Below are 13,703 nucleotides of genomic sequence, written 5' to 3' on the forward strand. Positions count from 1 at the left end.
ATTTTATTCTAATTAAAATAGTCTGTTTAGGATTTTTGTCAAAATAAAAAATAAAAAAAATACTAAAAACAACTGCTGAAGTATTTTTAAGTCGTTTTTCTTTATTTCACAGATTTTATTTTAATATCATCTTTCCATTCTATCGAAATTCTGTTCGATTTGATGTTCGCTTCTCAGATTTCCTGTGATATTTCGCTAAGTCTGTGAGTGTTCAAAAATCTGACGTCTAAATTATTGAGATAATCAGAAACATTATGATGACAAATATTAATGGAAATATTGTATTTGCAAATTTAATGTCAAAATATATATGACATTTCAAAATATATATGGCGCCGACAGAAAGATCTCTGTAACAGAAAAGTTCCGCTTTTTGACAATGGACATTCCTAACTCGTTTCCAGCTCAAATGAAGAATTAATTGAAAGTAATATATATATATATCTTAAAATGTCTTCTTAAAAAGGCATTAGTCTCTAATAGAGAAGCTTTCAGAAAGTCTCTCTTAGCGAAGCTACTATTGTTTGCCAGTGGATTCTAAAACCTTCCGCTCTTTTGTGCATGCGTTAGGATGGGTTTAATTCGGCAAAATAGGAGGGAAAGGAAAAAGAAAAGGAGGAGATGTTTACATTTAACAATAAAGTAAACTCCGGAAATGAAGACATCCTTCCACATGTCACCCCTTAATGAGATAGAATCGTCGAAAAGTGGTTATCTCAAAATACTGAAACGAACAGTAGAAACTGATATTTTCTTTTTTTCTTGTGCTGCTGTTTTGTTATTCTCAGAATCCTTAAGTTTAATGGGCTAACAAAGCTATTAATTTTCCGCTCCCGTTGATAGCGAAGTCGTAGGTATGTTTTAAGGAAAAAAATTCTGCCCAGTGCCTTTTTCAGATGCGAAAGGCATCGCGTTCCCGATTCATTCCACTTCTTTTGAGTTATTCGAAATAAAAAAAAATCATTGTAATCAAGTGCTAGCGAAACTACTAGATTTCCCTTCCCGCTGCTAGCGAAACCGTAGAATATTTTTTAAGTTGAAAAAATTTTATGCAATGCCTTCTTCAAATGCCGAAGGCACCTCATATTTGAGTTTTATTGTCTAAACCATAGACAGGCACAGCTGGTTTGTAAAAGATTTTTATTTCAAAATTCAAAGGAGATTCAGCAACTTAGTTCTATAAATGTTCAAAAAGAAGTTTTCTTAGATAATGGAATCGTGATCAATAAATCTCATTATTTTAATTTAAAAAGTTGAATAACTTTAAATATTTCATAGAATTGCTTATTTGGTTAGTCATCTTGATTGGCGACTTAGCACTGTTGGCATCCTTGGCAAAATTAGGGGTACACTTAACTAGGTTTTTACCCACGTGGCATTTCGGATTGCAATAAAAAATTGGATACAGTTTGATTTTAACGGCGACCAAAAAATTTCGAAGAAAAAATTTTATTAATAATATACTCATATTATAAAAATATACTCAAGTGACATGTTATATGTTATATATGTAGTTTCACGATTGAAATCGCCAAACTGACGAAATTTTTTCTTGGCGCTTTTTGAACCTTTGTATTTCTTGAGGATCTCACATTGAACAGTTATAACTGTGTTGAATTTAAACTTACAACTATCATGTTTAATTTCTGATGAGCAGTGAGCCTCTATTTTCTTTTAACATACCTGCAAAGTTGGGATATTCATTTATAAACTCCCTGTACTTCTTAACCATTGTTCTCCAGTTCCATGCAAAAGATTCACATCGTTTGGAACGGATTTTTTTAAAGTATTCTTGCGTTTGGAACCGATTTAATTTGATGATGCAGGGATCAGTTTATAAAAGATTTATCGACAAGAAAAGCTTTATTAAATTTATTATTCTAAAGACGAATGAAATTAAATAATAATTGACAAATTAAATTCATCATTCGTAATTCAGGCAAAACGGTTATATGACGTGTCTTACCCGTCAAATGCACCCAAGAAGATCATTAGGGATAACAATTTATGCTGGGGTGAGGGGGCGAAGAATAGTTCGAATTTTAGAGAGTACACGAGAAACATTTTTGAGATCCTTCCTAATGGTTCTATCATCTTCTACAATAGTTGAGAATACAATAGAGTTGGGGAGATGTAAAAACGAAGGAGGCGAATCTGAGAAAGTCACAATAATCTGCAAGGGAGCTCCGTAATGACTCAATATGTGCTTCATAGTAAGATTTTAAAAACCGAGTATGCATTTTTGACGCCATCATTTCCTTCCAAATTTTATAAAGATTGTATATGTGGTTCAGTGGATTAATAGATTATAATTTGTTTTTTCAAATATTTATTAAGTTACTTTAAATTAGTTACATTATTTACAGTCATTTCGTTTTGGGATAGGCCACTATGGCACCTTCCGTCCCTGTCCGTTCCGTTGCCTGCCACACATGTGTGACAAGGCTTACATCAATATCAGATAACGCTCAACAGCGCCATCTGGAGGAACAGAAATCTGGAACATCTGCCGTTTTAGCTACCAGATCTCGAACCAATTTTATTTCATCTAAGTCATCGCGTTTTTCAGTTATCGCATTGTCAATAGACTCGATTATGCAGACCAAAAAAAAAATCGCCCCCTCCCTTCTTTTGACTAATTTACAATTGCTCATCGACAATTTTAAAGACCGCTGTGGCCTGACAGTAAGGTCACGGTTTCGGAAATTGAAAGTGCCAGGTTCGAGACCAGATTCCACTGTAGAACCATCGTGTAAGTGGATCTGGTGCCCATTAAGTCCTTCGGGGCCAAACGTCCTCTCGCTGGTGTGGTGTGGAAGTTTGGAGAGGGAGATGACAGCTCAGGTGTCGTCCTCGTCATCTGACCGTGTCTCAAAATTACGAAGGCCGTCCCAAAATAGCCCTTGTGTTGCTTTAAAACGGGACGTTAATATAGCTAAACTAAACTGCAATTTTAAAAATAATAATTATAGTAAATTTCATCTGTATAAATCTTCGCCTTTTTTTGAGTTATCGCATTCACACATATGGGCTGATGGATGCCGTCAGATTTACAGATTCGATGTTAAGATTGTATGCCAAATGCCATATATCTAGCTTAATTTGTCTTTAAATTATCGTGTACACTAAAAGATATATAATTTCAAAAATTTGATTTTTGTATATAGTTCTTGAGTCCCGCGAGTGCACAAATTTTTACTTACAGAGTACCTCGCTCGAGCTTTTTTAGGGTTACCGTTTTTACGTCCATGTAAAAGTACAGAGAGACAGACGGTCAATTATTACGCGGATATGAGTTAAAATCTGGTACATATTTCCATTTTAGATACTAAACCTATGTACCAAATTTCATCTATCTAGTTTTTTTTATGCTTTGCATTTATTATTTTCCAATAGTGCTCGGTCAGCCCGACAAACAGACTTCCTATGAATGGATTTCATTCAAAATTTAACAGGAATCTATAAATTTAGGTGTAAAAACCACTTACCAAATTTTATCCATCTAGTTTAAAGCCTTTTTGAATTATCATGCTCACAGATAGAGAGATATAATTCCAACTAGAGGTGTTAGCCTCCCCGATTCCTGCAGTGAAGGTCGTACCTCCTCCTTCCCCTGCATTAAATTGTCGAATAAATTAATAATTGTAAAGTCGCAAATACCTGTACGGCATTGGTGAATGATAGTAAGGGTGAACCGGAGTTTAACCCCCTTCTTCGCCAAGTTGCGATAACGCGCCAAAGCTGGCAACCTCCAGACTGGTAAACCTATTATCTTTCGCCTTTATTATGCGCTATGATTGGACATCTGCTCCCTCGCTTTTGAACATTTCGCAAAATACGGCGCAAGACCGTTGTTGGCGATTTTTGAAAACTGCGCCAAGCAAGGGGTTAAACTCCGGTCGTACCAATAATAAATAAATATTGATCTTTAGCGTAAATATAGCCTTTTTACTGAATCTATCGCGAGAATGTGCAGTTTGGACACCTTTTTTTCCCGCCGTTTGACATCAAAATTTGAGAGGAACCCAGAATGATGGTCATAAAATAAATAACATACCGAATTCCATTGACTTAAATCATTCTATTTATGAGTTATTGTGTTTACATGTATGCGAAGACACAGACCGACAGACGGTCAACCATTTTGGGTTGGTTCAAATCAACAAGAATCTACATTCTAGATGCTAAACTTGTGTAATTTGAAGTTTTTGAATTCCTTATACTTGAGCAGCCTGTTAGACAGGCATTCTAAGAACAGATTTTGTTCAAAACTTGATAGAAATCCAAAAATTTGGTCGTAATTCCATATACCAAGTTTCAACGATCTAGCTCCAAACATTTTTGAGTTATCGTGGTCACAGACAGACAGACTGACTGACTGGTTGACGCACAAACATGATGCCGAAAATGCGTTTTTCGGTCTCGGTAAGATCTGAAACTTGGATTTCTGATTTGTCAAGATTTCAATACCGAATGTTTTATTCAAGCAACACTTTATCTTGGTGGACTTCCTATATGAGCTTGTAGAAACTAAATTAATCGTGGGATTTTAGTAAAATTTCTAATCACACAAAAATTACGATGAAATTTATTTAAATTTGATTTATTTTTAGATATGGTGTGAAGTATTGAGCAAAGAAGCCAATGAGCGGTATGTAAAAGATAATCACAGTCCCGGTAAATACAGGTAAGATCCCAAATGTTTATTATTTTTTTTAAATAATTTACTTTCACATAAAATCTTCTTTAATCCTTTCTAGAGCCGTGGGAAGTATGCTTCCCACGAAATTTATCAATCTTTGTATAAATTTATGTAGGTTGGCATCAGTTCTGACACATTTTTTTAGAAAGACAGAAACTTAGATGCTTCAGTTCTTTATCTCACACAAAATGACGTGTCTTGATTTTTTACTTAGTTATTAATTAACCAAATTAATTAATTAATCAAATTAAATTTATCTATTAAGCTAAATGAATCCCTTTTCGTATTCTAATTTCAAGCCTAAAAATATTTTAACATAATATGACTAGAAAAAAATGGCCCTTTAAAGGGTTAAACGGCACTTTTCAGTTAACAAAATGCTAATCATTGCTAAGCTGATATTTTTATGTTATTCTAATATCAGCGTTTATAGTTTAGATCGCTATATTTCGGCGGATCTGTCCTAAATTCTAACCACAGATCGCTAGCGAATGTTCGCTATTTCTGGATTTGTCATTCGAATTTGGTACAGAATATCACAATCTAGTAGCCTTGGCACCAAAATGGAATAGCGTCAGCATTTCAACTTAGCGACGATTGGGACTTCATTAATATTTCACTAATTATCAAGTTAAATAGCTATGAAAAATATTAAAATGTGTGAAAAAATACATAATTTTTATTGCTTTTTCCGGTACTTTGGGATTATCCCATCGACTTGTCATCTGTCGCAAAAATGCGCCATCATCGCCTTTGGCGCCATAATAACGAAAAGCAATTTCCAAAATAATCATTTTATTGTCGTAAAGCTACCTTTTAGCGATAATATAGGATTTGGCAAAAATGTTCCTCGGGAAAATCCCAAAGTAGCCTTTTTCCAGTTGGCGCTAAATTTAAGCAATAAAATTTTAGTGTAAGTTGATGGCTTAATGATAAAATTCATCATTAAAAAGAAAAGGTATAACCAAGAATTGGCGACTTGTCGTAAATATTTGGCGGTTTTCGTCTGATATTTATTTAACGAAAATGTACCAAGCTGTATTGGGGTTGCTATCCATTAAAATAAAATTTATTGACATGGAATTAATTGCATTTAGTTGGAAATGATAGTTAATATACAATTTTAAGAGATAAAACTCATGAATTATTTATCCTATTTGCTATATCGTATTTCTGTGAACTCCTATCTTCGATAATTGCTTTCATAAAAGGTTGCCGAATTCAGTATAATTCCATGATTTGAGAAAATAAATATGATTAATAGGTTCATCCAGTCTCTTTTACCATTATATCTTTTAAATTTTGTTTTTAATATATTTTTATATAACCTAAAATGGTATTTGAGCATTAATCACGTGCCATTGTGAATCTATGGCTTAATCTTATGTTGTTGGGGAATTTCAGACTTAACTATATGTGATTGGTGAACATAATGAACAGACTAATATATCTTGGTCGACATTTTTTGGCCAATAATCGCCAAAATGCGATTAATACAAAATATCCTTAAAATACATTTAATTTAATTTAATTTTATAAAAGATAGAAGAAAAAAAACAATTGACTAGTTTGCAAAAAAGTGTTTGTTGGACTTTGTATTATGAACCTTGAAAAAAAAACAAAATTCATAAAGGGCGCCAAGAATCGAAAAAATTTGATAGCCACTGAATTAATAAAAAAAAAATTGCGCAATAAAAACTTATCAGTTTCTGAAAGATCTGCGTAAATTTCCAAAAGAATTCATTTATGTTATGAAATTATGGATAATCCAATGTTAAATCGATACTTGTATATTAATCGTATGTCATTGGCGACTTTTTTATTTAATCTCACACTGTTGGCGAATTTTTCATTTAACCACATGCCATTGGCAAATTTCTGATTTAAACCGCATGCCAATGATGAGCTTTTGGTTTAACCATATGTCATTGGCGAAGACATATATAGACCAGCTTAAGATCTTGGGCAATTTTTAAGTAATTCTCAAATTCTTGAGATTTTCCCAAATTGATGATTAAGCTCTAAAAGCGACATTTTTTTTGTCATTCTTCCCTGGCGATTAATTTATACAACTAGGAAGCCGTTAATACACAAGCAACGGTACATTAATTTACGTTAAGGGAAAATACGGATCATGCATTATCAAATCGGTACCGCATGTCACTGATGAACTTCAGGCATGTTCTTGGCGAACATAGTCAATAGACTAACATGAGATCTTTGGCGAATTTTTTGGTGATTAATCTCTAAAGGCGACATCTTCAACAATTTTTTTTCTGACAATCAATTATTTCATCTGATATGCACTTAATATACAGGTAACGGCAAACTAAATGTGTCAATTCAACTAAATGTGATATTAACCGAAATTAATTTTTTCCAGAGCCAACATACCTTTAATCAACTCACCCGAATTTTCTGCAGTATTCAACTGCCCGTCTGGAACTCCAATGAACCCAGTCAAGAAGTGCAGACTATGGGGTTAACACACTAAGAATCAAGTTTCAAATACAAAAAACTTTTGACTACGTCATGCTAAGGCGATGGCAGAAAGACGACACCAAAGCAAAACTTTGCAAAACTCACTTGTGTACCTGACATTACAGTAAAACACAATACAAAATTCAAGTCAACTCATCACTCTTGTTCTCACGATATGGATATATATATTATATTATAAAAAAGTTGTAAGTGAAGTAAATAAAAACTGTAAAATATCTCTTTATCTCTCATTACTTGTTATTCATTTATTTGCAAGTTTTATAATTATGATGCCAAAAAGTGACACTTTTTCATGATATCACCGATTTTTTTTTTTTTATTGTTTATAACAAAATCAGACCAAACGTTTTTGTTTTTTTAATTCTTCTAAAATAAAATCAGCGGAAGTGGTCTTCCCAAAACTTTCCCGCATATTCTCAAATAAATGTGTTTGTTATCAAAGCGAATGCCTTGCATGATTTTGGCGTACAATACTGACGATATAATAACGTTTGGCGTGAAAGCACTTTTACTGAATCTATTTTGTGAACTTTGGCGAGTTTTCTGATGATTAATCCTTAGAATGCAGTAAATAACATCAAAAAATTAAAATTTTGTTGCAAATACATTTTAACCAATCAAATGAAACCAAAATTTGACCTAGAATTATATAAAATCACATACCAAACTTAGCATATTTCACTGCGTTTTTGAGTTTACATGTTTATGAAAATACAGACCGACAGACAATCAACCCCATCTAGGATTTGGCTCAAAACTTGATAAATGTTTAAACTATAAAAATTAAATCCGTGTAAGAATTTTATTCATCTAGTTCTCTTCTCTTCGTTTTATGTTCATCGTGTTAACATACATTCGAACAGCAAGGCAGACAGACATTCCCTGATCGGTTTTTGTTCCAAAAATTTTATAGAAATCTATATGTTATCAATATAGCATGTCGCATTTTGTGGTTGTCGAGTTCACTTGTATTCCAGGAGCGAAACACGTCCTCCCGCTTGAGTGAAGATGGGGGTGCCAGCTCAGGTGTCGTCCTCGTCATCTGACCACGGTTCAAAATGACGAGGTCCATCCCAAAATAGCCCTAGTGTTGCTTTAAAACGGGATGTTAATATAATTAAACCAATCCAGGAGCGAAACAGATAGACTTCTAGCGAATGGCTTTCGCCCAAAATTTAATAGAGATCTGCAAATTCGGTGTAAAGACCGTATACCAAATTTCAACGGTCTAGCTCAAAGCATTTTTGTGTTATCTTTGTTATAGACAGACAAGGACATTTTCAAAAAAATATGTTTTTCGAACTCAGGAAGGTCTAAAACGTGGAGATTAAAAATATCGAGTTCGAATTTTTTGACGCTTATTATATTTTCTTTACACTATGTGTCTGGAAAAGTAAAAGAAAGAGCAAAAAGAAACTTTCAAGATTTAGTCTAAAATGAGTAAATTAAATAACTCTAATTTCCTAATTTTATTATTACTTATAGCATAATAAGGAATAGTCAAAAGTTATTCCAAACAATGTTTTTTTTTATAAAATATTTTAGAAAGACAGAAACTTGGATGCTTTAGTTCTTTATCTTGCACAAAATGACGTGTCTTGATTTGTTACTTCATTATTAATTAACCAAATTAATTAATTAATCAAATTAAATTTATCTAATAAGTTAAATGAATCCCTTTTCTTATTCTAATTTCAAGCCTAAAAATATTTTAACATAATATGAATAGAAAAAAAATGGCCCTTTAAAGGGTTAACTTATATCCAAAAAGTTATACAGACAGATTTCCTCTCAACACATTTTAGTCAAAATTTGATAGAAATCAGTAAATTTAGTGCAAAGACTGTATACCAAATTTCATCCGTCTAGCTCAAAGCGTTTTTGAATCGTCTTTTTCACAGATAGATGGACATTTTCTAAAAATGTGTTCGTCGAACTCTAGGCGGTCTACAACATGGACATCCGTCAAAATCTCGAGTTCGAATTTTTGGACGATTATTCTAATTTCTCTATATTATGTGTACAAGAAAATAAAAAACCGCTATAAAATACCATATATTTATTTGTCTACATTCTTTGAGCGAATTTTATCAAATAATGGTGAATTGTGTTTTATAGCATACAACCATACACAAAATCACAACGCAAAAAACCATGTATGAATACAGATCTTTTAATTCAGAACAGAAAATACAGAATATATCACAGTAAAAGTTGTACAAACAAATTTCATGACACAACATTCAATGCACATAAAAGTTAACATTAAATATCAATGTTGCTATATATATTTGATTTATAAAACCCATTTTAGCCCTAATGTCACACCTATGCTAAAGGAAAGACGGTGAAAATTCAGTAAAAATAAATTATTTTATTACAGACACAACTTCTAGCTTGCAACTTCCAGAGCCGTTCCTGATATTAACAAAACGTTCTGCACTGTGGAACAAAAAAAAAAAGAAAGAAAAGAAAAGAAAGATTATATACTATTAACTACTTCAAAAAGTTTGAGTAAAAATAAAAGCTAACTAAGAGTTTTCAGTAAATATTAAATGTTTTTACACAAAATTTTGATTGATAAATCCAAAGGATGCAGAAATGCTTTTTATGCAATCCAAGGAAAATTTATTATTGTTAAATAATGGAAAAAAAGAAATTTAATATTTCTAATATAAAAATAAAATTCAATTTGCTTTTAAATAGTAGCGACTTTTTTTTTTTTTAACTTATAAGCGGCGGGTGGATTTCACAGTACAATAAATTTCCAATTTAAATAATTACCAAATTCATTTTGTTTTTAATTCTGAAGCTAAACTAAAATTAATTCTGTCTCTTGTATAGAACAAATCGAATTCGAAATCACTTTCATTCCCACCTGTCTAATTTATACATCTTTTAATTCTTAAATGTGATTAATAACAAATTTCTACAGCAACCTTCTCAAGATTAAATAAATGCAATAAAAATAATTAGCAATTCTCACCTTCGATTTAAATATTGCTTGAAAGAACGGTAATATATAAATTAAGGCAGCCATTCTGTAAAAAAAACATGCAAAACTCTCCATCCCCCTCTTTTTTTTTCCCCCCTTACTACTTTTTTCTAGATTAACAGTATTTTCCTGATTCGCAATCACAGCCAAAAAATTTTCATTTCACAAATTTAATTAATAAATTATTTGCAAGACTCAATGAAGTAATAATAAGGTGGTTTGTAATTTTTCTAAACCCGTGGAATAATTAATTAATAACTCAAGAACGGCCCTGCAAGGATTGATATGAAAACTTTGTAAAACTTATTTCTAAAGACTGGAACCCTGAAACTCACAAGCTGCAGTACAATTTGATAATGGATTCGGCTAGCTATAAATTGAGAATTAACTTTTTTTTAAAGCAGTTTAAAAGACACAGTTCGTGGGCAAAGGCAACACAGAACACATTTCATAATTATATACAATATACATCACTTACAATTAATTACACAGGATTATGATATAAACCTCATTGTGAATTACATCATAGATATTATAATATTCGCCTTACATTGATATCTGTTCCTAATAATATTAAAACAGGAAACTATTTGAGCAGCAGGTGAAAGAAATGCATCAACCTGCACATTTCTTATGATTATCTCATATAAAATTATTTAAATAAGAATATTTTTAATACACCATGCTTTTAAAATGGACTAAAAAGTATAAAATAATTTCTCTTAACATCATACAGATTGTCTTTACAATTTATGATTATAAATTTAACAAATTTTTAAGACAATCTGTGTGGAATTATAAATACATATACGGCTAGAAGAAATTATTTATTCGTTTTAGTACGTTTTAAAAATGTAGTATATTAAATTTTTGTATTATTTAAATAATTATTTTCTGCTTTTTTTAGTCTTGTGTGTATGAAATTTTGCAATCGATTTTAAACTACCTTTCTGGTAAGCTAATGATTCAACATGATTAAAAATACATTAATCTTATTCTTAGAAAGACCTTTATTCTAATAAAATAATTACTCTTAGAATACTTTTAATCTGTCAGTAATGAAGGCTTTTCATAGATTGTAAAATGTGTACCAAACAAACAAATTAGCAAGTTGGCAGGAAAGTGAGTTAATATTTCATTATCATCCTGCTCTGAGCTATTTTAAAGTTTAGTTTAAAATCGATAGCAAAATTTGCACCAGACAGACAGACAGACAGAAAAAAAAAGATAGTTATCAAAAATATATTAATAATAACAGTATAATAAAAAATGAGCAATTTTAAATACAAAAGTATTAACAGTGGAATGAAATTATAAATAAAAAATAAAAATAAAATTAAACCATCTAAAAAAATAAAATCCCAAAACATTGATCCTCAAACCATGGGCAATATTAATTCTTTTCTGCAGAATGTTGCAAACGATTTTTAATTATTACTTAAATGTGATAAAAGCAAATGAGATGAATATTTTTTGCAGCAAAAGAAATAGTGGTTTCACAATATAAAATAATTGAAAAGTGATTTCTACATTGCCCAAGGTGAGAAGAATAATTAGGGGGAAAACAATGAAAATTTTAATGGAATGTTATAATATAAACAGAATAAATAATAATAAATATAGAAAGACAAAATTTAAAACAGGTATCGATGAAATTAGTGAAAGGAAAGTTAATAAAAGTAAGAATCCGAAAGTAAGCAAGGAAAATTACTAAAAATATATTGACCTTATTCTTAAAAATGCCTTTATTCTAATAAAATAATCACTCTTAGAATACTTTTAATATCCAAACTATAATTTAACAACATTTTTACAAATATTTTTTTTTGTAATAAAAGTTTAAGAAATGGAATGTGTTAATGAAAAAAAATTTAAAAACAATTACTATCTTATATTGTTTTCATTTCAGATGTTCGTTAAACATCAATATTTTGAAAATTCATTATTAATTTATGAACATTAATAGATCATTTGGCTTCATATTTTACAATGATATATTAGCATATATATTTGCATATTTAATGCGACATGACATTTGCACATATATTTTCATAATATGCTTTGAGTTTACACACACATACACTTCAACATGTATTTTATATTAAACAAGTACCATTCAACATTTATGTAATTATATTTTTTGTCATAGAATATCAATCGACATTTCTTGAAACAGATCAAAATTTTAAATAAATTAGTAATCCACTAACGATAAATATTTACCAAAATACATTTATTTAACAGCTATTCAAATATTTGATAAATACACTAAAATATACACATAAAGCACAATGATAGGCCATTTACAAGTTCCATTACAATAGATATGAATCCATTATTAAAATAAAAATGGTATAAGCAGGTGAATTCTTTGGTTCGATTAACAGATAAGATACCGCCGCCAAACTAGAATTTTTCAACAGCGGTAATTCGCCAAATGTTGTTTTGGCTGTGACTAAAATATTTGGTCTTGGGTGGAAAATCCTTATTTCTAGATGGACGTTTGACCAGTTTCTAATGTCTGCGCGATTTGCCAATATTAACGAAAAACGGATGAAATATACTTTAGCCAAACCATTTTATGTCGAGACAAAAGCAAAAAACAAAGAAAAATTCATGATTAAATTTATACAGCATTTACGGGATTTTTCCGTCTACACATTTCCAGACAAACACAGCCAAATTCTAACGACTTCAGTGATATCTGAACATAAACCAAACAATCGCCAAACGATAACAATTCTACGGATGCCAAAATTTGACAATCTCCGTAGTTCCAAACGATAAATTTCAGCGAATTATCTCTTAGATTTTTCCCGCTGTCACTGAATTTGGCGGTTTTATTGATAAATGTTCGCACCAAAATGGAATATGATCGGCAACAATCGGGTTTCTTTAACAGAAAAGTATAAGGGATACAATTGCAACTAATTAAAAAGTAATAGAGATGCAGCAACCAGTTCTGCATGCAAAATATTTGTCAGTCAACTGAAATGTCCATTCTAATGTGACAGTATATAAATGATAGCATCTACTTGCCTTATCGAAATTATCATTCATTGACTAATTCATTTTCTCACTTTTTTGTAATATAGAAAATTTTAAAATCATTTTAAAAAAACCATTTGCATTTCAAATTTTTTGGATTAAGTTTATAGTAAAGATCTTACACAAAAATGCAAAAACAATTCTTCAAAATATAAAAATTGTTATAATTATCATTATTGGAAAAGATATGCAGCAAAGTGAATTAATAAAATTATAAGACCAAATTTTACTTAAAAAGCTAAAAATCTCAAAAATGTATTTGGCACTTCAAAAAAAAAAATTTCTTAAGAAATTTTAATGAATAAGAATTCTGGAAGATCAATATATTTTTGTTATGAAAGCAATTTAGCACCTTATTAGAGTAGTTCTTTCTAGTTAAAATGAAGACATAAAAGTGCAAGTAATTATAAATTTCTAAAAAAAGCTCGCCAGATTACAAAATTTCAGAATTGGAAG

The 13,703-nt window shown here is 30.8% G+C and overlaps 1 protein-coding gene across 6 annotated transcripts in view; it reads left to right on the forward strand.

The window, feature by feature from the left end:
* The window catches only part of LOC129975690 (endothelin-converting enzyme 1-like), a 333,428-nt gene extending 326,001 nt beyond the window's left edge, over positions 1-7,427 (forward strand). For all 6 annotated transcript variants that reach the window (XM_056088819.1, XM_056088818.1, XM_056088820.1 and 3 more), the window contains 2 exons: positions 4,614-4,687; positions 7,086-7,427. In XM_056088819.1, coding sequence (XP_055944794.1) covers positions 4,614-4,687; positions 7,086-7,188 — 177 coding nt within the window. In that variant the 3' untranslated portion in view covers positions 7,189-7,427. The remainder of the gene's footprint in view (positions 1-4,613; positions 4,688-7,085) is intronic.
* Positions 7,428-13,703: the final 6,276 nt, after the last annotated feature.

This window comes from Argiope bruennichi, chromosome 7, assembly GCF_947563725.1.
Source record: "Argiope bruennichi chromosome 7, qqArgBrue1.1, whole genome shotgun sequence".
NCBI lineage: Eukaryota > Metazoa > Arthropoda > Arachnida > Araneae > Araneidae > Argiope > Argiope bruennichi.